The 27,188-nt window shown below is 44.0% G+C and overlaps 1 protein-coding gene across 13 annotated transcripts in view; it reads left to right on the top strand.

Annotated features, from left to right (window-relative positions):
• CHCHD6 (coiled-coil-helix-coiled-coil-helix domain containing 6) overlaps positions 1 to 27,188 on the top strand; it is a 200,156-nt gene that overhangs the window by 6,952 nt on the left and 166,016 nt on the right. For all 13 annotated transcript variants that reach the window (XM_043551985.1, XM_043551984.1, XM_037904025.2 and 10 more), the window contains exon 4: positions 1,167 to 1,311. In XM_043551985.1, coding sequence (XP_043407920.1) covers positions 1,167 to 1,311 — 145 coding nt within the window. The remainder of the gene's footprint in view (positions 1 to 1,166; positions 1,312 to 27,188) is intronic.

Below are 27,188 nucleotides of genomic sequence, written 5' to 3'. Positions count from 1 at the left end.
AGTCCAGCTTTGGGGATTATGAAAATGAGTCCTCTTCAGTGCTATTGTTGTTTATTCAAGCTTGTAAAAGTGGTGTATCAAACCCACTGTCCATAACTGTGTGTCTGACACACCTAGTGAACTCTCTGGGAAGTTGGTTCTGTTCTGTTCTTTAAAGAGATGGTGAAATCAGAATTGCTGGTAGTCTTCAGTCCTGGCTTACTCAGCTGTTTCTGGACAGATGCTGTAGTGAATGCTGCAGAGAAAGAAAGGGAGTGGCATAGAGGTCCACTGGGTCTCTTGTGTACTGATGAGCCTGTCCCTCTGTGCGTGTGGAACTCCCAGGGTCTGAGTGGCAGTCACCTGGGGGTATGAATACACTGTGAAAAAAATACCGGCAGCTCTGAGCCTCCGAGCCGGGGTCAATTGAGTTGGGTGGCAGGGCTAAAAATGTCAGTGTAGACACTTAGGTTTCAGTCTGGGCTCCGAAATCCTGTGAAGGGGGTGGGTCTCAGAGCCTGGGCTCCAGCCGAAGCCTGAACATTTACCCTGCAATTTTTAACACTGCAGCATAAGCCCAAGTCAGCTGACTCTGGCTGGCCGTGTTGCAGTCTTTTATTGCAGTGTAGACAGATCTAGGTGCACTAAATTTGCTCCATAGTGGTCCTTCAGGTTCAGGTGCTTAGACTGTGGACATGTCTCAACGTTGCTTCCCCGACATCAATCATCCCACTTACTCTGCAGAGGGCTCCTTCTGTCTCGCAGGGCCAGCAAAGCAAATAGCTAAGGTAGTGTTGGTAGTAAAATTCAGCTAGGCAGACAAACTTCTTTTTTTGTGGCCTTTTTATTTTTTTATTTTTTTAAAAGCAGCTTTATATATAGTTTATTAAATCCTTTATTCTCACTGTTTTGAGGTGACTGTCAAGTGTTTAAGAGCCAGACCTAACTGAACTGTAGGTTTATGTGCTTTGTGCCCCCTTGTTTTTTTAAATTGTTCAACACTGAACTTTCAGGTCATCTTTAAAGTTCATGGTGCTCCAAAATTCCCACAGAACCCTGGGAGTTGTGAGCAGGCTTTGTCCCAAGTAAATCACACCTCTTCATATTCCTGGCTAAGGGTAGGGCAGATTATCCCATGAGCCTGTTGCTGAGCACCTTCTCTCTGCCTTTCTTTGGCACTGATGCAGGTATGAGCGAGAGCAGGCACTGGTCCAAGAGGAACTGCTCCGGCTGGCCAAGAGGGAACGGGAGGCAGGCAGCGAGTGTCTCAATACAACCCTGCAACGGGAAAAGAACAGCACCAATGAAGAGAGGCAGAAAGCAACTCGGATGGTAGGTACAAAGCAACACATTCGCAGGCAGGAGGAGGGCCTGAAACCTTTCCCCTTTGAGGGATCAGTTAAAAGCCATTTATTTGTGTAATGAGTTCAGCAACTGCTGCTTAGTCCCAAGTCCATGGTAGTCATCACCTCATATCTCTTAGCCTGCTGTAGTTGGCAAGTCTGTCATGTAACTAACCTTAGGCTGAGCTTTTATGAGAATGGTATAGCATCTGGCTACATGCAGGTGGGCGCATTGTCTGTGGGAGAGTGGAGTGGAGATGGCTGGCAAGAGAGCCTGCTGCATATGTAGGGTTGGGAGGGACTAGCATTGTGGCAACCTGGGCTGGATGGAGCTCTGCTAAGCTACTACATGTGTGAAATGGGTATTTTTGATGTAGGTACAGACTTGACCTGTCTCAACTTTGCTGTATTTGGACTGTTGAGTAAAGTTACAAGAACACCTGAATAGTCAGGAGCAGTGTCTTACAAGAACTGGCTTCTTGTTCTTAACTGTAGTGACATGAGCTGTCCCGTTATAACAATGTGAGGATGATGCTTGCCACAGTGAAACTGGTCCTGGTTATCAGTAGACAGCGAGGTGGATATTTAGACTAATTCGCCGAGAGTCACATTACTTGTTAAAAGGACGATGTCTAGACCAGGGAGGGAACAGGGCTGGGAGTTGAGTTCTAGGTTCTATTCCTGTTTTTTCCCTTCCTCTTCTTCCCACCCCCCGCTCCCCTACCAAACTGATTTGCTGTGTGGTTTGGTTAAATCACAAATCCCTCTGTGCCTCCATTTTTTCCATCTGTAAATCGGTGTTGATAGTTGCCTTCTGGGGTGGGGTAGTGAGGTGTAACTTGGTTATGAAGCACTTTGGCTCAATAATAAATTATGATAGCTGTTCCAACATGCTAGCCTGCTGCCTTTTCATATTGATCTCCCTCATGTGGTTCATAAGTGACCCCTGTGAGGCAAGTGATTTCCTTTGAGAAACAGCAGAGTCTAAGGATGGGCAATCTCTCTGGTGGAAGGGTTAAATACAAAAAAGGAGTTGATATCTAAGGCAGGTGAGAGCTGTGCATCTGGGTGAGACATTGCAGCTGGTAAGTAGCACTTACTCCATTCCCACCAGGAGGATGATAGTTCCTTTCATAAATGTAATTAACAGACCTTTGTAGAAAGTGGCAGTGAATTAATTTCTAAATCTGAGGAGACGGCACTGCTCAGTGAGAGAGCCCTCTCTCCTGGAGTGAGACACACAAGAGCTGTTTGGGAAGAATGTGACTGAGGTGTGTCAGCATTATCACTGAAATGTGCCCTTATGGCTGGAACAAGCTGGGACCTGACTCTTAGGGTATGTCTACACTACAATTAAACATCTGCAGCTCCTCCATTGCAATTTGGGCTTGGGCTATGGGGCTATTTAATTGTGATGTAGACAGTTGGGCTCGAGCCCAGACTCTGGGATCTTCTCCCTTCCCAGGGCCTGGGCTCCAGCCTGAGCCTGAACATCTATACCCCAGTGAAACAGCCCCACAGCTTGAGCCCTGCATGCCTGAATCAGCTGACCCAAGCCTGGCATGGGTGTTTGTTTGCAGTGTAGACCTACCTTTTATGTACAAATGTTGTAATCACATCAGAGTGTAACACTTAATCCTCCAGAGTACGAAGCATGGAGTTGCTGGGTACATGACAGTTTGAAAACACAAAGTGGGTTCAAATCAGATTTTTCTTGGGTAACCCATGGAAAGTAAGTAGTGAATATGCAGCTTATGCCCAGAATGTGGTGTTAGAGAAACTGTGGTCAAGTTTATTGCTGTGTAATCTCCTCCACTGATCACTGACATGAAACAAATCCGAGAAACCTTAGAAATCAATGAGAAATTTTGGGTTGTCTACTTTGTTCTGACAAGAGTTAGGCAAGGGTGCTGGCTACTTGTTCCTGGATAACTTTAATGTGTCAACTCTTTACTATGGAGACTCTTACATGGTATATTTCCTCTCAATTCCAGGCACCCTTTGAATATAAGGTTCCCCACTCTGGCCCTTCAAACTGCCTGACCTCTGTTTGTTAAGAATGAATGTCTTTCCATATCACCCCAAAACTTCCCAGTTAGTGTTTGAAGGCCCAGGACCCCCTCTTGCAGTTCCTTGTACTACTTGAATGGTAGCTCTCACTTGTCAGTATCCTTGTTTGTCAGGATTCCTCCGTTTTCCAGCTCCTTGGTCCCTTAGTCTGGAATGGTGGCTGAGTGTTGGCTGTTGTCTTCAAGCCTGGAAGATGAGGGGAGTGATGGACTTGGGCCATGCTTTGACCCCTCTGCCTTATCTCTTGCTCCTAACTTCAAATGATAAACAGCAGTTTGTATGTGGTTTTATGGGTATTGATTGTATTATACAGCCAGTCAAGATTGCACTGTCATGCACACAGAAGCCAGGGGGAATAAACTTTCAGGTGTTCTGTGCTGTGTTGCACAAGAAGGGTGTCAAAAAAGAATGGGATTGTTGTTTTATTTGGGGCAACTGAGTTGTCTGCCTTCAGCTATTCAAAATGTATTAGGACTTGAAGATCATGCCACATATTGTTGGAAAGCTAATTTCTTCTAGATTTGCCGTAAGATCTTGGTGCTGAAATAATTTGGCTTTTAATACCCTTCTCTTGTGTAGGCAGCTCTACTATGTAGCCATGTTCTCTCTTTACCATGCCACTTGTAGGCCATAAACCTGAATACAACAGCTATATTTTTAAACAATTTCATTTTGATTGATTGTGCTGAAAGGCACTTGATGTTTAATCTGTGTTCTTTACAGTTTTCATCCACTGACCTTTATTATTAATAGTATTTGTGTAAGGTGATGGTTCAGTCTTATTGGATTGTATGTTTTCCTCTGATCAGAAACACACTAACCAATTGTGACGTTCCCCTCTGGTGTTGTCTGGACCAGCGATCTGCTAGGCCGCTCCAGTCCTTGACTCTGGGAGCCAGCCTTACCCTGCTTTGCTGTGAGAACCCCCACTCCTGGGCTGTTCATGCACAGCCTCTGGCATGTAAGCTGCTCCCAGCTACTTGCAAGTGAATGACACTAGCCAATATCTCCGGTCCTAGAAACAACCCTAGGAACCTCTGTCTTGTAGTGTCCAGTTATGCCCACTGGACGCTACAAGCTTATATAAGTTCGTCAATTTAACAAAGAAATTGAAAAATACCAGGCTTGTTATCCCAAGGGGAGCCTCTGACACACTGCAAACCAAACGCACTGCTTCGGGTAAAATAAACAGATTTATTAACGGTAAAGATCGATAACAAGTCAGATCTGGTCAAATGAAATAAAAGCAAAATGCATTCTAAACTGACCTTAACGCTTTCAATGTCCTTACAAACTTAGATGCTTCTCAGCCCAGGCTGGCTGCCTCTCCCCTTTGATCAGTGGTTCAGTTGCTTCGTGATGACGGTGTCTGTAGATGCATGTGGAAGAGAGAGAGCATGGCAAAATGTCTTTCCCTTTTATCGTGTCCTTTATTTCCTCATGGCTTTGCCTCTTTCTCCTCCCCCACCCCCCTTCAGACTCAGGTGAGCATTACCCCATTGCAGTTCCAAACTGCCCAAAGGAAGGGGGTGACTCCCTCAAGGATCTAACAAATTCTTTTGTTCCTGCCTAAGCCAGTGTCCATTGTTTCTGTGAGGCTGGGCTGGGTTTGTCCCATCCATGCCCTGACGAGGTGTGAACTGCCTTGTCAGGGCTGTGGAGAGTTTTTGCGCGGGCTTGCTTTAAGCCATGAGAATACATTTTCAGCCTCATAACTACGTACATGAAATTATAACCTTACCATAACATCACTGTAACAATTACTATAACATCACTGTAACAACCATGCTCACTGCATCATGAGCCTTCCGAAGACACCCAACATGACAAACTTTTCATTGGATACCACGCAATCATTTTATAAAGATGAACATGGGAGTGTAGGGTGTTCCCCCGAGGTACAGAGCATCACACCCATCAGTAATGGACCCTATTGCAGGCTTATGTATGTAATTAAGTCATTACTTACAGGATGGCCTCAATTTAGAACAGGCAGAGAAGATAGGTGGTTTAGTGGTTGGAGCAGGACCCTGGGAGTAAGGTCCCCCTGGTTTCTATTCTAAACTCTGGCAAGACCTCTTCTTTTTTTTTTTTGGAACTTGGACAAGTTATTTATCCTTTTGGTCCCTGTTTCTCTAGTTGTAAAACTTCTTACATAGGAAGCCCTTCATGGCAGGAACTTCACAGCACTACTAACTTTACCCTTTAAGGAGCCATAGGTGTTGTACCATTGTGTGGAACCAGCTGGGATGGAAACAGTCTCTAAGCATGAACTCTTAACTCCTGTCTGCATATAGTGGATTTTTCCTGTATCTTTTTACAGCATCTAGCACAACAGGGCTCTGATGCTGACCAAGTCCCATAGGTGCTTCATAATATAAATATTAACATCCAGTACAATGGGGATTATATGTGCAGTACCTCACAGAGGGGCTCTGATTCTTAATGGGTGTTTGTAAAGTGCTTTGATTCTCACATGAAAGGTGCTATCAAATGGCCGAGAACAGATGTAGCTGTTCTTCTGAGCCCTTTTTATTTTAGCATGCGGGGCTAGGATTGCAGCTTCCTAATCAGCTTTTCCCTTATTCTGTCCCTTGGTTTTGCCCTGCATAGTCCCACCTCTCTCCAAACCAGATACTTTTTCTTTCGTCTTTGTCTCTGTATAATCACAATCTTTTCTCCCCTCCTAATTCTTGTATTTTTACCAAAATAACAACAACAACTTTGCAAGTGAGGCTGTCCGCACACATCTCCTTAATCTGCTGGGGCCATTTAGCATGCATCTGTCAGCCACCCAGTCAGAAGCAGTGACTTTTCGGGCCTGCTGGCTTTAACCAAAACGTTTGAAACAAATCAATGTAGGATAGGGAGGGGGAGAAGCAGGCAGGAAATAAACACGATTAAGCTAAGACATCTCATTACCGCTCTAGAAAGGGAGGATTATAACCTATTTTATAGGAGGATCTCGTTCAGGGGCTGTGTGTGCCAGTGTTATCAGGATAGAGGGAGAGCAAATAGAATAAATGAAATTAATACTTTGAAAAGAAGCATTACCCGGATTTGAGAACTGAACTAATATGATTTGTGCAAAGCCCTGAAGTTCTTATCTCCCTGTTTAATCCCCCCAGAATAATGGTTGTCAGATTTATTGACCCAAAAGTCTCTCTTCCCTTGGCCCCTCCCCCCCCTTTAAGAGAAAAGGGTGAATTCAGAATGGGTGAGGGTAGACTCAGACCTCACATAACTAGATTTTTCCCCATGTGAGCAGAAGGCATTGTGTTGCTGTGTGGAAACAGGCTAGGATGGAAGCAGACCTCCTCATCTGCTGGGATGAAATTCCTCGTGCTGTGTGTAGAATGGTGGCTTCTCATGCAGTGTGTTCTTGGCTGTGCTCTGCCAGCTGGGCAGAAAATCTCTCTGATATCCACTGATTCTTGCTCACTCGCACTGGAGATGAGCCTACATTGGAATTTGGACTTGGGGGAAATTGTAACCAAATGTTATGGTTTGTGCCCTCTCTAATTGCTCAGGTATATGGTGACTGTAAGTAATCATGGGCAGTGCAATTCTTTGGGTCACACCTCATGCAAAGAAATAAGCTAGTTGCTCTTCAGTTTTTTCCTGTTACCTCATTCCAATCTCAAGAAAAGTAAGCATGAGTGCTGGTCTTGGTCATGACCACGGTCTTGGATTTTGGAGCTGGCCTTATGTGTTGCAGAACTCCAAGCTCTTGAACCTTGTCTGCACTGGTGGATCTCTGAAAACTCCCCACTGTTGTGCGAGCAGTGGGAATGCGAGCACAGACTGGCCATTGGCATTTTAACCAGTGTTTTGTTTTTCTAACCCAGCTCAAAGCAGATCTAGGTGACGCTGTTTAAAACGCCAGTGGCCAGTTCATGCAAGTTTAACCACCAGTGTTAATACCGTGGAAGGACAGTTTGAGAAATTTGTCAGTGTAGGCAAGGCTTCTGTATGGAAAGGTGGGAGATGATCAGATGGGGAGATGCCTTTCCCCTTTGGTCCCTCAGTCTGTCTGTCGGTGCAAGGCTTGTGTCGGCTTCCAGGCAATTGTTTATGTTTAAAACTAATCTTGCTTGCTGTATTCCTAGCTTGTATAACACGTTAGTGAATGTCCCTGTTGCTGACTGCTGGTATCAGAAATAGATGTAGCTGAACTGGTGCTGAAAGTGGTCTCTGAAATGGTGAGGTGAGGTGGGGTGGCTCAGCACTGCAGCCCGTCCATGGTAACAGCAGGATGGGTAGCTGTGGGGAGCTGTGTGGTGGACCCTCCACCTTCCCTGGTCAGTGGGCCCGAGCAGCCCCTGCCCTGTGTCCCTGACCCCCCCCAGGCACCTCTGCCCAGGGCAGGTGGAGGGTCTGTGCCTTGGTTCCTCACAACTACCTGCCCGGCTCTTACCGTCAGAGCCCTGCGCCGATACAAAATTTGTATCCGCATCCGTGCTGCTATCTGCAAAAATGGTCCACGGATATAAAGCGGGTACCTGCGGATTTGCAGGGTTCTAGAAATCTGATTGTGTGGGTTTTTGCTTTTGCATTTGTCATCAATGAATGCTGGATCAGTATCTCTCACAGCACCATTGTAAAGCATGAATTTTGTTTCTACACATTGGTTGTTTTTTAAAAAAAAAAATACTGGAGATGTTTCTCCATTTAACAGCAGTTTCTTTGTGGGTGGAATGGCAAGGTGGATTGATTTTTTTTTTTTTTTTAATTTTATTTATTTTTAAAAATCAGGAAGCAGGAAGTTTTGACTTAAATAACTCTTAATCTTGTTTTACATTTTACTACTTTTTTATTTTCCTAAAAAAAGGTTGATTCTCATTGGTTGGCATGAGAATTATTTTTTGGTAATCAGGAGGATACACTGTATTTGTATACATTAATTAAAGCAATTATATAGCTTAACATACTTTATTCAGATTCTTAATTTTTTACTTTCACCGTTTTCTAACAATAAAAATGACACATTTCTTATTTACTAGATTTTAAGTATTTTATTTAGCTAGTAAAAACCATACCTTAAACTTTTTTTTATATCCAGCATATTTATAAAAATGTTATATTTAAAACTGATTTATTAAACAAAGTATTATCTGTATTTAATAAATTAAACTGGTTCTAGTTGCTATGTCCTTCAAGATTTTAGAACTAGTAGATCTCATCTTGTCATATCTTATTTTTATTCATAAATTAGCGGAGAAGAATGAACTATTCTGCGCTTTTTTTTTTTTTTTTAAACTTTCCATCATTCTCAACTTTCATATTGTGCTGGTGGGGAAATTTAATACTGGGCAATTCCTTCACACTGACAACTGTAATTTGGAAGAATATCACTTCATTGCATAATTCTGAAGACCAGTTACCATTCTAGCTATGCAGAAATTCCACTATTCTCACTGTGTAGTTATTTTTAGTAAAACAAAGTAAAACAAAGGTGTGAAGGCTCTTATATTAATTTAGTCAAAGTTATCTGTCTAGTTGGCATATTATTCTGTGTGATATTTTTGTTTGTTTTAGACCTGGAAAGATCTACACTAAAAACTTAGGTCGACCTATATTAGGTCGACTTACAATCACAGCAGTAACTTATTGCAGTGGTTCATGTCCATACAAGCCTCCTTTTGGTTGGTGATGCACATTCACACCAGCACCACTTCCACCGACCTAAGAGGGGCAGTGTGGGGGGCTCTCAGCTCTGCTCACTGTTGCCCCCACCAGCTCTCCATTCCCTGCTCCCCGCTGGGAGCCTGGCGGTCCTCCCCACTCTTGGCTCCATTCTCCCTACTGGGAGTGTGGCAGCTGCCCCAGCTCCTTGCCTCTCTGCTGGGAGTGGGGCAGCCTGGCTCCTGGGCAGCAGCCCTGCTGGGAGCAGGGAGGACTTTCTTGTAAATTTCACAGCTCCTTGGTGAAATTGAAATTGACAAGAATGACAGCCAACAGGGGGTGTATATAATCATAGGCACCAATTTTCCCCAGTGCTGGTGGGTGCTCGTGCCTCCCCGGCCCTACTCGGCCTCCATCCCTTCCCCGACCCCATTCCAACCCCTCCCCAAGTCCTGGCCCCGGCCCCACCTCTTCCCCGGGCATGCTGCGTTGCCCCTCCTCCCCGCTCCTTCCCAGCGCTTGCCATGCAAAACAGCTGTTTCATGGTGGCAAGCGGTGGGAGGGAGGGGGGAGAAGCGGAGTGGCAGCATGCTCACGGGGGGAGGTGGAGCGGAGGCGGATGTGAGCTGGGGCAGGGAGCTGCTGGTGGGTGAAGAGCGCCCACCAATTTTTCCCCGTGGGTGCTTCAGCCCCGGAGCGCCCACGGAGTTGGCGCCTATGTATATAACAGTGTCTCCATGGACGCTGCATCACCCTAACTTCACTGACATAAGCCCTACGCCTCTCATGGCGGTGGAGTTATGATGTCGGTGTAGTAGGGCGGGACGAGCAAGGCTGTAGTATGTGCACTGACATAGGTAGGTCGATATAAGCTGCCTTATGTCGACCTGACTATATAGTGTAGACCAGGGCTTAGCCAGCATGCCTGCTGGAATTGGCTCGCCCTGTAATGTGGGATATGGAAACATCCTCCTATTTGTGTTCAAATGGGAGGTGTAATGCTATGCCTTCAGCATTCTTAAATGTGCCTCTTTGTCTCTGCTGAGGGGTCTGGACTAGTTTATGAAGCTCCAGTTCTTTTTCTCTATCTATTGCAAGAAATTAACGGGGGGAATTAAATCACTAGGCGGTACAGCTTCATGACTTGCTCTCTCTACCTCCCCACAATTTATTGCAATCTGGGCTAGATAATACAGCTCCAGAATTTCCCTCTCTTTGTCTTTGATGAGCTGAATTCCATGTGGTTAGATTTATGCTCTGTCTGTTCTGCATGGACATTCTCTGGATTTGACCTGGAGTCCTTGGCCAAAACTTCTCTTTTTTTCCTCTTATCCTGGGGGACAGCAAAGGCATTATCTGGCGGGGGATAAGAGGCTGCCTATGTGCTGTTTATTTTCTCAGCTACCAATAGTGTAGTGCAGCGGTTTTCGAACTGTGGGTCGGGACCCCGAAGTGGGTCACGACTCCATTTTAATGGACTGGCATTAGATTTTCTGGGGTCCAGGGCCAAAACCCGAGCCTCACTGCCTAAGGGCTTCAGTCCCAGGGGGTGGAGCTCAGGCTTTGGCTTCGGGCCTGGGCAGTGGGGCTCAGGTTTACAGGTCCCCTGCCCGGGGCTCAATTCTTTGGGCTTCTGCTTTGGCCCACTATCGGGGGTGGTGGGGCTCAGGCTCGGGCAGACTCAGGGTTCAGTTTCCCACCTTGAGGTCATGTGGTAATTTTTGTTGTTAGAAAGGGGTCATAGTGCAATGAAGTTTGAGACCAGCTGGTGTAGTGGATTCAGGTCCCGTTTGTGAACATTGATGGCCTGTCGCAATCCAGAGGTACCTCTGTGATGCCCGCAGACGGGTTCTTTCCCCACTTCCCTCATAGGGGTCCATCGGCAGTGTGGGGGTGCCTGGAGCTATGATTTCATGTACTCTCTCCAGATGTGAACTGGGTGGAGGGGCAGCGAGCTGAGACACCTCTGAAAAACACACAGCCTCTTCGCTCCCTCCCCCCACCCAATAGCTTATGGAGGCAGAGGGTAAGGAGTGGGAGGGATTTGGGCACCTGGAGGTGAAGTGGGGAGATTGAGGGACCTGGGGTGTAGTGAGGAAAGAGTTGGGGTTCTGGGCAGACTGGGGAAGGATATGGGAACAGAGGGACCTGGGGGAGGGGTGGTAGGCTGATAGCTCCACAGAGAAAAAATAGCCCCAGAACATAGTGCCTGAGGAGCAGAGGTTAAAGAGATGTGGAATTTGGGGGCTTGGGATAAAGTAGGAGGGGTTGGAGGAAGGAGTTGAGGACCAGAAGAAGCTGTGGGTGCTGTGGGGGAAGATCTGGGGGACAAGATGGGCGGTATGACGGGGGAGGTTCCTGGACTGTGGGGGAGGAGTACATTGATGTGGCCTGGGCTGAAGGGCAAGACAGGGAATATGGAAGACAGGGTGTTGCCCTGCTATGGGGCAGGGGTTACATCGTGGGGCAGCATTGATTGGAAAAAGTGACACCAACCACTTGCTCCTGATTCCTGTCCTGTGGGGCTAGCTGGGCTTTGCTCCCTGCTCTGGGCATTATGACTTCCAGGGTCACAGTGCCACTCAGTTTGGTCAGGGCCAAATTTGCATGAGTAGTGTTGCAACCTGGCACATAGGTCCACAGCGCCATTCACTCAAATTTGGCCCAGCTGGCCTCCATCATTATGAAGGAAGGGGTGGCTGGGCAAAACCCGAGCAGGTTGTGACCCTGTGCACCAGGTCACAATGCTTGGATTGGGGAGCTGAGCCCAGTCAGCCCTTGTGATCCTTTGACATATTCTGGTGACCCACTTTTGGACTGTGACTCTAAGGTTGATTAGTACTAGTGTGATTGATCAGAGGTTTGTAACAATCTTTTTTTCTCTTCCCCCTTAAACGCACCAAAAATCACTTCTATTTTCTGCTACTGTAGTCTTCTTTTATCTTCTGACTCTGAAGGTTAATTTGTGTTTGGAGGGTTTGTGCAGTTTTCAGCAGCTGATGGTCTAATGTGAGCTTCACGTTTTTATAGCTGCCTTGGCTAGAGGACCTTATCACTGGGCTGGCCTCTTTTTAAACCATACATCTGCAACAAATTGAAGTAATCTGTGGGGCTGCCTGCTTGACTTGGCTTCCTTTCTCGCATTTTGTGTGTTTTTGCTACAAAGTTCACTCACTCCACAGAATCTGCTGTCAAAATAGCTTGTTCTGGTTTAGAAAGCCTGCACTAGCAGGGGTTGCAATGGGTTTGGGAGTTTCAGAATCTCTTCTCAATTGGAGCAGTGGAAAGATGGATAAATCACTGATTCTTTGGAGGAAAATCCTTAACATCTAAAATATAATGTTGTGAGTAAATTTAGTGCTCACAGCAGTGAGTGCCTAATTGCAGTAGCTGGAGCCAAGAGCAGTGCAGGTCACTGCTGTGCAAGCTTATCCAACATCACTCTGCCAATGCACCTTAATCTTCCCATAGAGCAGTCACAGGTATTCCAGTCCTTAGCTCTGTCAAGATATTTCTGTTTTGACAAATAGCAGCTCATTGTATTTATAGTCTTGGACCTTTCACGAGCAGTAACTTTAAATTGTGCCAAAAACAGTATGTGTCACAAGCCACCAAAGAGTGGCTAGAAGGCTGTGGGGACATTGATTTCCAGGTGCATTAAAGTGTATGAACTCCCTGTTCCGCCATGATCCTTGGTGCATTGCCTATACAAGTCCCATAAAGTTAAAACAGGTTAGCTTTAGAGTTACAGCAAAGCTATTCCATCCCTGAGGGAGGGGAGCAGAGGAAAAAGGACATGGCCACAAATTGTTCAATTGACAGACAAATGCAAGGTTAATAAATTGATATTTGATGGTGAAGGAATCCATTAAAGCTACTCCTTGATCATCCCTGTATAACCAAAGGCCCAAACTTCATGGCATAGGTGGAATTCTGTTGTTCTTACTCCCAGCAGTCAATTTCTGGCATGAGTACCAGTGCTCTGATTCCACATGGAAGGCCTGGTTAGGCATTACAGCTCTTCCAATTGAGAGAGCAGCACCACTTTTCAAGGTATTACATTGAAGTTTCAGTAGGTAGCCCTTTTTTTGGAGTCAGTATTGAACCAGTGTGGTGCTGCTGCAGGTACCATCCTGCACATAAAATCACTACAGATTCCATGTCACTTTTTGTAAGATTAGAAGTATTATTCTCAATGCCTTACTCTAATTTCAGTTTGGGCAATTGCTCTGCCTCTCCGAATTTTGAGTTTGGAGTCTTATCTGAATTTAGTTTAGTATTTGGTTATACTGTCAAATATCTGCTGTGTTCCACCCCAGAAGTGACTGCATTTTAGTCCTGGATCAATGATTCTTAGAAATACAGTTTGTAATTCTTTTTGGGATCCTTCTGGCTGGAAGATGTTATTGAGATGGGTACGGAGTGTTGGGAGAAAGACGAGATGGTGAATTTAAAGGGTATACAGTGGCTAGCAAATGATCTAACTTACATGAAATGAAAAACTTGGTGGGTAGCTCTGCATTTCCAGATAATGTGGAAACTAGGTGGTGAGCATCTCATTTGACCAATTCCTTTCATCCTGCATAAACACCCGAAAATCTAACCAAGGCCCTCCCACTTCTCACACCCTTCCATCCTGGTAGCTTAATTAACTTTTTGTTTTGTTTTTGCTTTCTCAACAAGCCCTGTATGAAGTGTTCCTCAGGGGACTGCAAAGGATGATGACGATTAGCCTGTGCTTGAGATGGAATAATATCTATGTATCGTTATGGGGGATATAGTGAGTGTACATGGTGTATTCGGAGAGATAAAAAGTAGCAGTAAGGAGTGTGTGTGGTTTTACTTTTTAAAAATAAAATAAAGTAGATGAGGATTAAAGAAGTTGATGTGAAAAGCAAATTCTACTTGAGGCTTTTCTCCCAGTTAGTGTAGCTTCAGCCTATCATTCCTGCACAGCTGCCAAAGCTGGGTACCCGAAACCTGCCTCTTTTTTTTTTTTTTTTTTTTTTTTTTTGTGCTGATCAAGTTTATTTTCTTTCTTCCCAGCTTCCTGCTCCCTCCCTCTCAATCTCTTTTCTTCCTCAAAGCTTCAGGACTGTTTCATTGCGTTGCCTTCTCTTGGTGGTGGTGGTGTTATCAGGTGCGTGTGCGGAGGGTGAGATTGCAAGCGCCACTGTTCTCAGGAACTTTAAGTATCAGACAATGTTTTACACCGCGTCCCATTCTCTAGCTGGCTGGTTGGACATGATGTTGGTACCTTATCTTCATGCTGACACACACTGGACATTAATAGAAATACATTGCTGAGGCACATGTGTGGAATTTCAAGCAGGCTCTCTAGCTGTTGCTTTAGATAGTCTATTGTGTGCTTAACCTCCTCGGAAGGGGTTTAGATGAGAAACCAATAATGTTAACTCTTGGGTGTCTGGGTGGTTGTTGGTTGTTTTTTTTAAATTAATTCATTAATTTATTTTAGCGTTTCCTATTAGAATCAGTATAATTTCTTCCAAATTGTGTCTGTACACACCCATGTGTAGTGGAATTTTACTGTTTTTAAAATAGTCTTTCCATGAGCACCATTCCTACTTCCTGATGCAAACTCCTGGAAAGAATTTACTATGTATATTACACAGTTAGGAAGGATGTGAGAAATATGTGTTCCAGAGGTAACTGACCTCCTTACAACCAGTCCAACTTTGTCCACAAAGTCCATCCCTGTATCATCAGAGCCCTCTAACTGCATTATAAATGAAGGGCGCATCAACTAGTCATGTGAATCAGATTCCTGCTGCTGTTTTTTATGGCTGGCATTCTTTCTGCTTTTGGATCATGTCAGGATATTGATTATAATTCTATAGCATTGTTCTGTGCTTGTTCACTGTGATTCTCTGTGTATATGTGATATATATTATATGTAAACCTTGCGTGGTAATGCTGCTTAAAAGGGGTTCTGTGAAGGCTGGTAGAGTTCAGAATTTGACCTATTAATTGTTTTTTTTAATCAGATAATGAAGTTAATAGAATTCTTTAAAAGTCATCTGCTAAAGAGATAAACAGTTAGTTTGTGCCTTTTTTGCTTTTACTTAAACAATAGATAAGGTGGACCTAAAAGATTGGGGGTGGACAGAGGCGAGGGAAGAGTGCTGATTTATTTTCTTTTACTTTTGTGTTGCATTTGAAATTCAGCCCTATCTAGCTTGGAAGACTCTGGTGATGGGAAAACTTAGAGGAATGACATCATAAGAGTTGAGAGTGAAAACCTGAGCAACTGAGAGGATGGGGAAGACTTTCAGTTATGACAGTTTTAAAAAACCTTTCTCATTTAACATCTATTAAACTTTGGAGGTAAATCAACACTTTGGAGAAATGATGTGTTTGTTAAAGTTCCAGTGCCCCTAAAATTAAAGATATGATGGGCCTCCATGTATGTCCTCTGAGACATTGAGTAGGTCTTCAGCTGCTCTGGGATATGAGGAGTCTCTATTGGCTTACCTGGCTCAGAGCATTCGTCTAGCAAACAAATCTTCAGACTCAGTCTTTTCTAAACCTGTAGGTTTGTTTGGTTAGTTTTTTTTCAATGAATGGAACAGACGCGATCATTGACATTCAGCTCCCCTTACAGTAATAACGCACACCCACATATTAAAACCATACCACTCCATATTAGTAGATTTTTTTCCTTGTGCAAATTCTAGAATCCCAGCATGTGAGTGACTGGCTCCAACAGAACCTGTTCTCTTCCCAATTTAACACTTGTAAATTTATTTTCCAAAATATTTGACCACTAATATTTTGTGTGTGTGTGTGAGCGAGAGCTCTATATATGAGGAAATATCCTATATAATTTATTTTAATAGGTAAATGGAATCTCTTTTTTGGGGGGGGACAGGACATTTTACTTTTGCCAATCCCAATTCTGCTCATCAATCCCCCCCCCCCCCCCCCCCAATCTCCCTGTATAAATGTGACATTTTTGGGTGCAGATTTTAAAAATGGCATAAGAAGCCTTCACTGTTTATATTTAAAAAATTTGAGTTGAAAATTATCTTTACTTTTTAAAGTGGTTTAAACCTGAGCCCATCTTATAATTCTGTTCATAGAAGGCAGCTGCTTCTCTCCAAAACATCCTCCCCGGTCAAGAGTTTCATCCTTTAATTCATCATTTTATTGTCTAATTTTTCTAAACTTTGTGCACATCAGGGTTATCAATTTGACAGTCCTGAAGTCCCCTTTCCACTTGATGAGTGGAGCACAAGACTCGCTGCGCTAGAGCCAACTCCAGGAGGAAGAGGAGAGTTCAGTATCCATGCCCCAGTCAATACTTGATGCCTCTACCAGTGCCTGTAGTAAAGTGGGCATTTCTCCACTGGTAACTGAACCTGAGACCTACCAACTCATCTTTCCATCTGATGGCTGTTCAATAGTCTGTGTAGCTCCCAGACTGCTGGTCGCTATGACCTTGGTCCAAATTGGAATTGATGATATAAAGATGAAAAGCTCTTTATCCCATTCTCAGCCACCTGAGCTATTCTGCTGCATTATTTTCTCTGAAGTGGCTTATAAGTAATTTGTGTGGGCAGCCATACTTTCCAGAGATGAGGCAAAACCTGGAGTTTGAAGTTAATATTTTCACTGTAATGAGTCCAGGTACAGCATAACTTTCTGCTTGCCCAAATTAAGCTGAGACCATTAGCTGTGTTATAACTTAGCTATAACGGGTCCTTTCCTAGTGTTAATGAGGAATCTGTTAAGGCACCTTGAGGCAAAGCAACTCTAATGATCTTGGTTACCTTTCTGTTTTGTGGAGATGGGACTGGTGTGCATGGTAAACGCACTATGGCCATAGGCTGTTGACATGCTGGCCGTTCCCTTGAGAAAGGAAGCTGGTTCACAGGGTACCCAAGGGATTGTTCAGATAGGATTGAGGCAATTGGAGGAGACCACCTCCAGTTCATCTGCTCCAATATGAATTTAATATGTTTTGCTTCACAATCAAACTTGAATCTCAGGGATAGGCACATGCCGATGATAAAATGTGTGTGCACAAATGTTAAGTTCCATGTTCCCCATCTTTGAAGGGCAGGACTAAGCTCTTCAGGCAGAGAATGTCTTACTCTCTGTTCATAAAACATGACGAAAACTTGCAGCTTTAGTAAAACAAACCCTTTTAATAATTGAACTTCATTAATGTTGCTCCAGCAGGTGTTGCTATTGAGTTGTACTAGGCTCCCTCTTGTTGTTCAGCAAGTCATTTGCCTGTTTAAGGAGCTAAATACCCAGATTGAGAGTTGAACCTGGGTCTCCTGCTTGATAATTCACATTACTTACCATTAAGTCAATGAGCTGACCCCTAGCCTTGAAGTGTATTTTGTATGTTCATGTCTCTACATACATACAGCTGCCTTACAGTATGTCTCCGGCTGTGTGACGCTCTACTCTGTTGTTGGTTTTGCAGTTGGTTAGTGGCTCTGAGTGAACTTGATTCCCATGAAGTCTTTTGCATTCACTAGGATAATACGAGTTTGTCATGACCCTTCGGTGAAAACTCTCAGGCTGGCTAAGTGTGACACTCTCTCTTTCTCTAAAACCCAGTAGTGCAGGCAAGAGTCTGATAAGTAGGATCAAAACAGCAGGTGCTTATACAGTCCTGATTTCTCACCATAATACTCTACCCTTTGCACTTAAGGCCCAGGAAGTCAGTTACTTGCCTCATTTACTAGGCCCAGAAGTTAATTATCTTCCATAGACCAAAACCACTGCCCAGTGTGGAGTCTGCTCTGTATATTCTTATAGAGCGTCTCGGCTGCTGCTCCAATTATTGAGATGTCATTCTTGGCTGTAGCACTCTTTTATATTGGGGCTGAAAAATTTAACAAATGCTTCCTCAGTTATTTGCCAGTGATGAGCCCTTTCCTGAGCCTCTCTTCTCCGCTGTATTGAGAAAGGTTTCACAAAACTGGCAAACATTTCCACTTGGTGGCAGTAAAGGGACACCAAGTCACCCTTCCAGTGTTCTCTTTCAATAACTGCTGAGGCCTTGAATCGCTTGCATACCAATAAAACCTCTCAAAGTTTTGATTCTGTCCCTAGGCTCTTCTGGGCTGGGGTGTGGAATATGCCATGTTTTCATCCTGAATGCAAGTTTTTACCATGTTCTGGCTATCTACTGATCTCTCTATAGAGACACATTCTATTGGAATTGTGGGGTTGCTGTATATTGGAACATGTTAAAACCTAGAGATCTATGTTGGATCCATCACCACCACCTTTTCATTTTCTCCTCACGCCCCCTGAGGCTTTTTCTCCGTCTGTTTAAACACACAGATCTAGCAGCCACCAGTTATATCACTGTGTATTCAAGCTTTAACAGTGACAATAATTAACCCTTGGAACAATTTGTGGTTGATTCTCCATCACTGTCAATTTTAAAATCAAGATTGGATGTATTTCTAAAAGAATACGCTCTGGAATTATTTTGGGGAATGTTCTGTGGCCTGTGTTATACAGGAGGTCAGACTAGATGGGCACAATGATCTCTTCTGGATTTGGAATCTAAATTGCAGCGCAGGATGAGCAAAATTATCAAGAAGGAAACACATTTTCTGAACAAATGCTATGAAATCCTTTTAGCTACCTCAGTTACGTGTCTTTGCAGTCCAGGTTCTTTAGTGTGGGTGTAACAGTTCTGTTTGGAGGGTTAGATGATCCCTAGTAGCAGCTTGTGCAACTCTTTAGAGCCCAGTCAGAGAAGGACTGCAACCAAAGCAATGCCCCATGCTTGATCCTGAGGTTCACAGAAGATCCTCCTCAAGACTTACTACTACTGACCTCCATCCCAGCCTTCCTTTTAGATACATTACTCTGTGTTTTGTGGATAGTAGTAAACTAGTTTATCTTAACTCACTGCCCTCAGCTGTCTGGAATCGGACCTGCTTGACTGTGTGTCAGAACAGTCCTATATTTCTGACAGCTAAAGGAGACTGTCCTTTAACCCTAGTGGCAGGGGCCTGTGCTTTGCAACAGGAGTATCTGAATTCAGTCTTGCTGCCATTCTGAGTGTCTAATTAGCTGTGATCTAAAGCATAGAGATGTCCTAGCTAGCTGTGGAAAAATCTGATTTTTTTTTTTAAATAAACCAAATTGGACTTTACCACGTGTGCGTATGTAACACACAACAGCTCTTGTGATCTTTGATGGTTGTAGCCCTTGTTCTCTCATGCCCTTGTAAGTGCAGAATCCCATTTTGAGGGAGATATTGCTGGTTTGCTTGAATCCCTGCAGATTTCTCTAGGGATCAGGTCTGTCTTCTTGCTTCTACTTCAAGAAGGGGAAGTCTGAGTTACAGACACCACTTAAAGGTTCAACTAAAATTTATTCTGGCTGCATAACTGCTGCTTATAATAACCCTAATGTGCATAGCCCTAAAACTCCTAATTGGCCTTGGTGTTGGCAGGCCTTTTCAAACCCAGCAGAATCCTCAGTGTTCAGCAGCTTTTAAGGAGGAATCTAGCCGGAGAGGCACAAAAGATGAAATGGCTGCCTTATAAATTCTGACTGACCTTGAGAGTCCTCATTTTAACAAGGAAGTGGAGGCTGTTGAGACCTGATCTAGATGAGAGTGGTGAAGGGAGAGAGTGCAGGTTTGATTGTTTGGACAAAGGGGAAGTAAAAACTCTTGGACTTGGTCAGAGCAGATAGTTTAGTCATAGATCATGTATCCAGTACCCCATCACCTCTAAGTAACTGGTTTGAATCTCACCCATATTGGCATTGGAAGTGGTTGTCATCTTGACAGCTGTTCATGGGTTTATGTGAGTTGTTTGTTTCAGTCCATTTATCCAGGCCAGTGTCCTTGTTATAAACCCATTCCCATTTAGCACTGATTGACCCGTGTAGCAGTGTTGGCAGAGGCCAAGGATTGAATGGCCATGGAGGCTGAAATCCCCTTTTGACCCTAACAGGTCTTGGTGTCGGAGTGGATGGAAGTCTGCCCTGCTGTTGTTCATACTATACTTGTTTCGAATACTTATGAATAACAGAGGGTTTCAGTCTCCAGGGCTGTCAGTCTGGCACCTTTCGCAGGCACTAAATTCCCTTTAAAACAAAACATTTGGCTGAGTTTATTTTATTCCATTAAGTAATTTCAGTGCTAATGCATAATTATCTACAGCAGTGACACTCGTCTCTGCTTTAATTATCACAAAGCTGCAAACCCGCCCCCCCACACCCCCCCAGGAAAGTTGTCACTTGTGCAGGGTGGTTTTGTAGAGATAAGTGTGTAATAACACTGTAGTGCTTTGGGCCTTACCCAATACCTGGTTAATTGCTGATCGCTGCATGTGGGCAATGCAAAGGTAGGTGTAATGAGGGATTTGGATCCCAGATCTTCTGGTAGTGGTTGATATTTTGTGTGGGGTCCATAGATATTTGGAAGGAAAATGAGCTAGGCTTATCAGAACCGCCTAGCAGCGGCTTGGAGATAAAAGAGTGGGAGAATGCTGAGGGGGAGAGACTCAACTTATGGGAGTGAGAAAGATATGGAAGCACAAATATTTAATTGTAGAGATTTTTTTTCTAATTTGTTTTCTAGTGAAGGGATATTTGAAAAGGTAATGTTTGTGATAGTATAGACTACAGTCCAGAAACCCCATCCCGGGCCAGAGGATTACACCGTGCATACGTCTCCTCTTCCCTACTCCTCAAACTTACTCCCTGACTTAAATGTTTTGCAAATGCAGTTATTGATGGAGCACAATGGAGTCCATTAAAATCTTTTGGGGACCCAGCCCTGTTACCCTGTACTTTGCACTGTGCTCTGATGTGCATGAAATCCAGTGCAGATATAGGATTCTCACTCCCTGCTCTTGAGAAGGCTGCCTGCTTGTCGCCTAGGTCAAGTACCTGGTATTGCTCAATGACAACATCTCTGGTCCATTAAGGAGCAGCTTTGGGATGAGGAAGGAGAGTCCTATTCAGTCCTCTTTGGAAAGAAAGTTAGTGGCTATAATGAGTCATGGATGCATGTGTGTGAAGGGCAGGGGGGATCAGTTTGAGTCCAGTTGGGAGGGAGCCACATAATCTTCAGATGTCCAAATCCCCACACAATCTGGGTGAAGAGAAAACGGGAGAACTAACTTTTTTTTGTTTAGGACAGGAAATGTAGATTGTCAACTTCTGGAGCTAACCAGGGTGAGTCTGAAGGGGAGGAGTGGGACATTAAGGCAGAGCTTGTGTGAGTTCCTGATCTAGGGAGGAAAGAAAGTCTTGTGGGTAAGCCACTGGTCTGGGAGCCACATTTTATCTAGGTTCTCTTCCTTGCTTTGTCACTGATGTGCTGGGTAACTTGGGTGAGTGACTTTATTCCGGCTTCAGTGTCCTCATCAGTAAAATGGAGTTAGTAAGGAGAGAGGTTGCGGGGCTTCATTTATTAATATTTGTAAAGCAGTATGAAATTTCCAGATGGAAGATAACACAGACTTATGTAAAGTATTATCAGAACTGCAGCAGTGATAAGCTTGCAGGGCTCTAATGCACTTACCACGTAGGGATCTAAACAGTGGTGGAAGGGAGAGAATGCGATAGTGTGCCAAATATGTCCCCCTCCTCCTTGGGAGGAACTCATTGAATATCTTTTGCGTTTGAGAGGTTTCCAGGACTTTCTGTTGCCTGGGCCTAGTTGGTCAGCAGCAAACCTTGACATTTAGCATGGCTGCCAGCTTGTGTGGTTTCATTTGTTGCAGACCTGGTGTGGCTGCTTGGGAAATCTGCAGGTCAAAACCCTAAGTCAGCCTCCAAACTTATTTGGGATAGAACTTAAAGAAACCAAAATAGCATGGGGCTGCCTCCCTTGACTACTTACCCCTCTCAGCCACCTTTCAAAAGGAGAGGAAAAAAATTGTGGCAGCTCAGGTGATGAGATACTTGCTTGCCACATACCAGCAATGACTGGATTTTAAAATTTTGATGACACCTGCTGGCAGAGACTGCTGACAACTATGTTGTTTGGTACCCTGGCAAGTGACTGAGAACTCTGAGCCAGTTTCCATCCTTTCTCTAATTTCTTCTTAGGAGAGTTGTCCTTTCGTATTTTTAAAGAAATCAGTTCCTTTTCTTATGTTGTTGAGATGGAAGCCTATATTCATTCGCCACCTTTGGATGAGTGGTGGGACCATATGCAACCAGTAATGCAAGGCAAGTTCCTCTTCAGCATTTATCAGCTGCCTTCAGCAAGGATCAAGGATGCCTGTTCTAAGGCAATCTCTTTTTTGGTTCTAGTGATTTCTAATGTAGGCTCTTTGGGCCAGGGATGTAATCTTCTGTGTATTATGTATGTTGCCATCAGGACTTATAGAGTTCTAAAACTTTCTGTGGTGTGTATCATAGCATCTAAGTATTTTCCAATGATCAGGTCTGCATGGTGAGGTCCCCAGTGGATTTTACAAACCCTGTTTTTCCTATTCTGATTGATTGAAAGGAAGATTCTGCTAAAATATACTTTTTGTGGAGAAGGGGTGCTCTTTCCCCTTATTTAGGTATAGGAAGGCTCTGCCAGAATTTCCTTTCCCCTAACCCTAGTGCCACCTGTTGAGCTTTTATATCTCTCTGGAATTGCCTTTCCTCTAAATACTGACTGCTGAAATTCCTTCCACATCTGGAGATGAAGGTTCAGCTGTGGAACAAGCTTCCAGACATAGCAAAACTAATCCCAGAGTCTGATCACTTCCAGGCCATGGTGGAAAACCCACCCATAAGAATAGTGCAAATGACCTGAGATTTGAACAAATCAGTCCTGCCAGATATCTATTGAAAGTGACTTTCCTGGCTCTTCATCAGCGCACCCAACTCTCCCCTCCCCCACCAGGTCTGGAGTCTTCAGCTGTCTTGTTCGCTCTATCAGCAGAAACAAACTGTGGCATTAAAAGCATCAGTATATACCCTCCAAGTGAGGGTGGGGTGGGATGGGATGGCACTCTTCTTAAAGTTTCTTTTGTTCCCTTATGTGAACCCAGTAAAGCGTGAGAGAGGGAAACTGCATAGTAGAGGTGCTGGAACTGAGAGCCTCTTGAATATCTTAGTTAGCACTAGTGAGGAAACTACTGACAGAGCATTCTTTATTCAAATGGCAGGTGGACTGGCCAGGGATAATGTGGGAGCAGAAGGGGGAAAGGGCAGAAAATGATCCAGATGGGGATGTGTTTTAAAATAAGCATAACCTGAGGTGTTGGAGCTTGGGGTGTGGGGTACAGGGGAGGGGATGAGAAGAGAGGAAAAATACTTTGTTACCTTGTTGTGGAGGGAGAGGATCCCAGCTTGATAAGACAGCCAGCAGCATTGCTGATGATTAATTGCCCTTTTTAAATTGCAATTATGTCACTCATCAGAACCCATGATCATTAATTCCAGATTTGCTGCATGAAGAACTGACTGATGATGGGGGTGCATTTGCTGGTGTCTCTGAGATGGGCTGAACACCACAGCCAAGTGTTAATATTGAAAGCAAACTCCAGCATGACTCCTGGTTTTCCTCAGTTGTTCAGTGTTTATTCTGCTCTCTCTCACTTCACTTTATTTCCATGTCTTCCTTAGGAGTCCACTCCCTTAATGCTGGTTATTGGAACTTCCCACAGTGACCAAGGTAGACAGACTAGTAGCTCGATTTAAATAATAGTTGTGGGCAGTGTTGGTTACCTGAACAAACCCACTACTCCTCCTTGAGCTTCAACTTATTCCAAGTTTGTTTTTGCAAAGAAACCCCTCTTCATTTCCTTATTAATTTTTTCTTGATTTGGACTCCCCCATCTCTCCCCAAAAAAAGGACAGGGGGGACCTCCTCTACCCCAGACTCAAACCTATGGGGTTTAAATCCAGTCCATCATGTAATGGTCTTATTTCCTTAAATGACTGGCATAGCAGATGCCTTTTCAGCTTCGGAAGGATGCAGCCTTGACAAGTGCTCAATTTGCCATTCCTTCTTGTTCTGCACCTCAAAATCGAGAGATGAGGCTCAAATTAAGTCTACTTGAGCAATCCATGAAAGTTTTGTGTCCAATCCAGGAGAGGTGAGGTCCACCAAATGCGAGTTGAGGAGTCTATCCATGGCAATTGCCCCAGTAACCAGTCACCATATGCCTGATTTGAGCAGGGAGAAGTAATATAAAAGGACACCAAAACCACCAGTACCAACACCAAGATCTCCAGTGGCTGATGTGAGACTCCTTTTTAATAAACAATTAAAGGAGGGCAATACAGTTAATGCCAATCAGCAGAGGTTTAAGGAAAAGAGATCCTGTCAAACTAACCTGAGACTACAAATTTGGTTGATAAAGGTAATAGTATTGATGAAATATGCTTACACATGCTGCATAATATTTTGATTTAAAAAATAAACTAGAATGATACCAAATGAACATGGCACACATTAAAAGGATTAAAAATTGGCTGGATGAGAAATCTCAAGATAATTATATACGGGAAGTCATCATAGAGCAGGTGTGTTTCTAGTGGGGTCCTGCCAGCATCCATTCTTGGCCCTACAATATTGAACATTTCTATCAGTGACCTGGAAGAAAACATAAAATCCTCGCTGATACAGCTTGTAGCTGTTACAAAGATTGGAGTGGTAGTAACTATGACGAGGATAGGTCACTGATACAGAACAACTGATTGCTTGGTAAGCTGGGCCAAGACAAACAATATGTGTTTTTAATACAGTCCAATGCAAAATTATACGGCTAAGAACAAAGAATATAGGCTATACTTACTAGATGGGGGACTCTATCCTGGAAAGCAGTGACTCTGAAAAGAATTGGGGAGGTCATGATGGATAATCCGCTGAACATGAGCTCCCAGTGCACCATTTTGACTTAAAAAGTGATCCTTGGATGTATAAATATGAATATAGAGTAGGAAAGTTATATTACCTCTGTATCTGGCACTGATGTGACTACTACTGGACTATAATGTCCTGAATGCCAGAAAGATGTTGGTAAATTGGAGAGTGTTCAAAGAAGAGCCATAAGAATGATTAAAGGATTGGAAAACATGCCTTTATAGTGATAGACTCAAGGAGCTCTGTCTATTTAGCTTAACAAAGAAAAGGCTATGGATGACCTGTTTCCCATGTCGGTACTTACAAACTGTAATCAAAAGTTGGATAATGGGATCTTCAGTCTAGCAGACAAAGGTATAACAAGATTCTGGGCCTAGAAGTTGAAGCTAGACAAATTCACACTGGAAATAAGGAGAAAATTTTTTTTAACAGTGACGGTGATTAACCATTGGAACAACTCACCAAGGGTTGTGGTGGATTTTCCATCACTGGACACTTTTTAAATGAAGATCAGCTGTTTTTCTGAAAAGATATGCTCTAATTGAAACAGTAATTAATTCAGGGAAGTCCTATGGGCTGTTATGCAGGTCAGACTAAATGATCACAATGTTTCTTTGGCCATATAATCTATGATGCTGACTGCCTTGGCATAGATGATCTTGGTGCTAAACATGTCATCGCAGACTCTGGGACAAGGAGACCAGTCACGTATGCTATCTACTTCCAAAAGTGCCAAGCAGCAGACCTTTACTAAGTGCAAGCACGGCTCTGAGTGTGCAACAGGCTTCTCCTGCGAAGAGGACTTGAAACATCCCTCCAGGGACAAATTTTCCAAGTCCATGTCAGCATTGAACAAGGGACTAATGGAACAAAAGGTGCAGGAGATGAAGGTTCTATTATACAGGCTTTGACACAAACCTGCACCAGCGCCAACACCAGCACCAGTTGGTGAGCCATCCCTAGCACCAAGATACACCTTTAGAAGAACAGACATCACTTTTCACCTCTGCACCTGGACAAGCACTGGCATTGGCAATCCTGACACCAATGACACCACTGTTTTTGGTGATGTATTTCTCCTTGCCATCTCCTATTCACTCCCCCCCCCCCCCCCCCCCCCCAATCAAATAGGGAACCATCCCCCATCAGATCAGAAAAGAATCCTATGGAGAGTTCTGATGATGTTCCATAGGGGGCACCAAAGCATGACTGCAGTGACCTGTCCACTGCCGGTCTGGCCCAGTACCCTTATAATCAACTGTCTTGACCTTACTTTATCCCTGCTTGGGCATACCACCCCATGTGTCCAGGAAGGGGCCTCTGTTGTATGTGTCAAGGAAGAGGAGGAGCTCTCGGATCACCAATGACATCACTGACCAGACCCAACATACCCGAACTAAAGGAAGACCCTTGTGATGGGGAAGAGGCAGCTCTGGAAACACTCCAGCTATCCTTCCATCAAAGCAATCCTTATATTCTCATGATGAAGCAATCATGTCCCTTACACTGGCCACAGATTACTTTAAGGTCTTCCTAGACTTGCTGGTGAGGATAGTTGAAACCTTGGACATTGAGACAACAGGTAGCCAAGAGAACACACACAAGCCATGTGGTATCCTCAGCCTCATCAAGAATTGCCCTCCCAATTAAGGAGAGCCTTATGGACCTGGCGTAGGGTTTGCAGCACACCCCACTCTTGCTTCCCCATACCCTCAAGTGTGTCGAAAAACAATAACAAGTACCATCCAAAGCCTTTGAACAAGTGAAGGCCGATATGACTCCAGGGCCTTTTCATAGAAGCTGCAGTCCAGTAAAAGACCAGGTCCACCCAAGGGACTCCAAAAGACAGGGCCCCAGGAAATTGTACCTTTTCGTCAAAAGGAGTATTCACCTGCCTCCCTCCAACTTTGTATCATGCACTACTATGCCCTGTTTGCAAAACATTTTGGTATTTTTGTTTGTTTGCTTTTTACTTGGGAAAGGGTAACCTCCTTCCTTTCTAAGCTCCCATAAGACTGCAGGGAGGAGCTAAAAGATGACATCAAAAAAGCAATCGCCTGTCAGGTTCCCATATTGACCTGACCTGTTGTCTCAAGATTAGGACCAGGTTTTTCCAACCGTTACTTATAAGTTCAAGAAATCCAGGAAAACTTACTGTGCCAAATGGAAAATGTTCTCAATATAGGCTGTCCAGCATGGCCTAGACCCAGTACAGGCTCCTGGTACTGAAGATCCTCAACTATCTGCTGTGGTTCATACACGCTGGATTTTTCCTTTTAGCTCAGTCAAGCTCCACCAGACGGTAAAATCAGCATACCCTCTACCAATACAGTTGTTTTTAT

Source organism: Chelonia mydas, chromosome 7 (assembly GCF_015237465.2).
Source record: "Chelonia mydas isolate rCheMyd1 chromosome 7, rCheMyd1.pri.v2, whole genome shotgun sequence".
NCBI classification, from domain to species: Eukaryota; Metazoa; Chordata; order Testudines; family Cheloniidae; genus Chelonia; species Chelonia mydas.
Note: the sequence above shows the minus strand (reverse complement) of the source record. Positions and strands in the feature narration are given on the sequence as shown.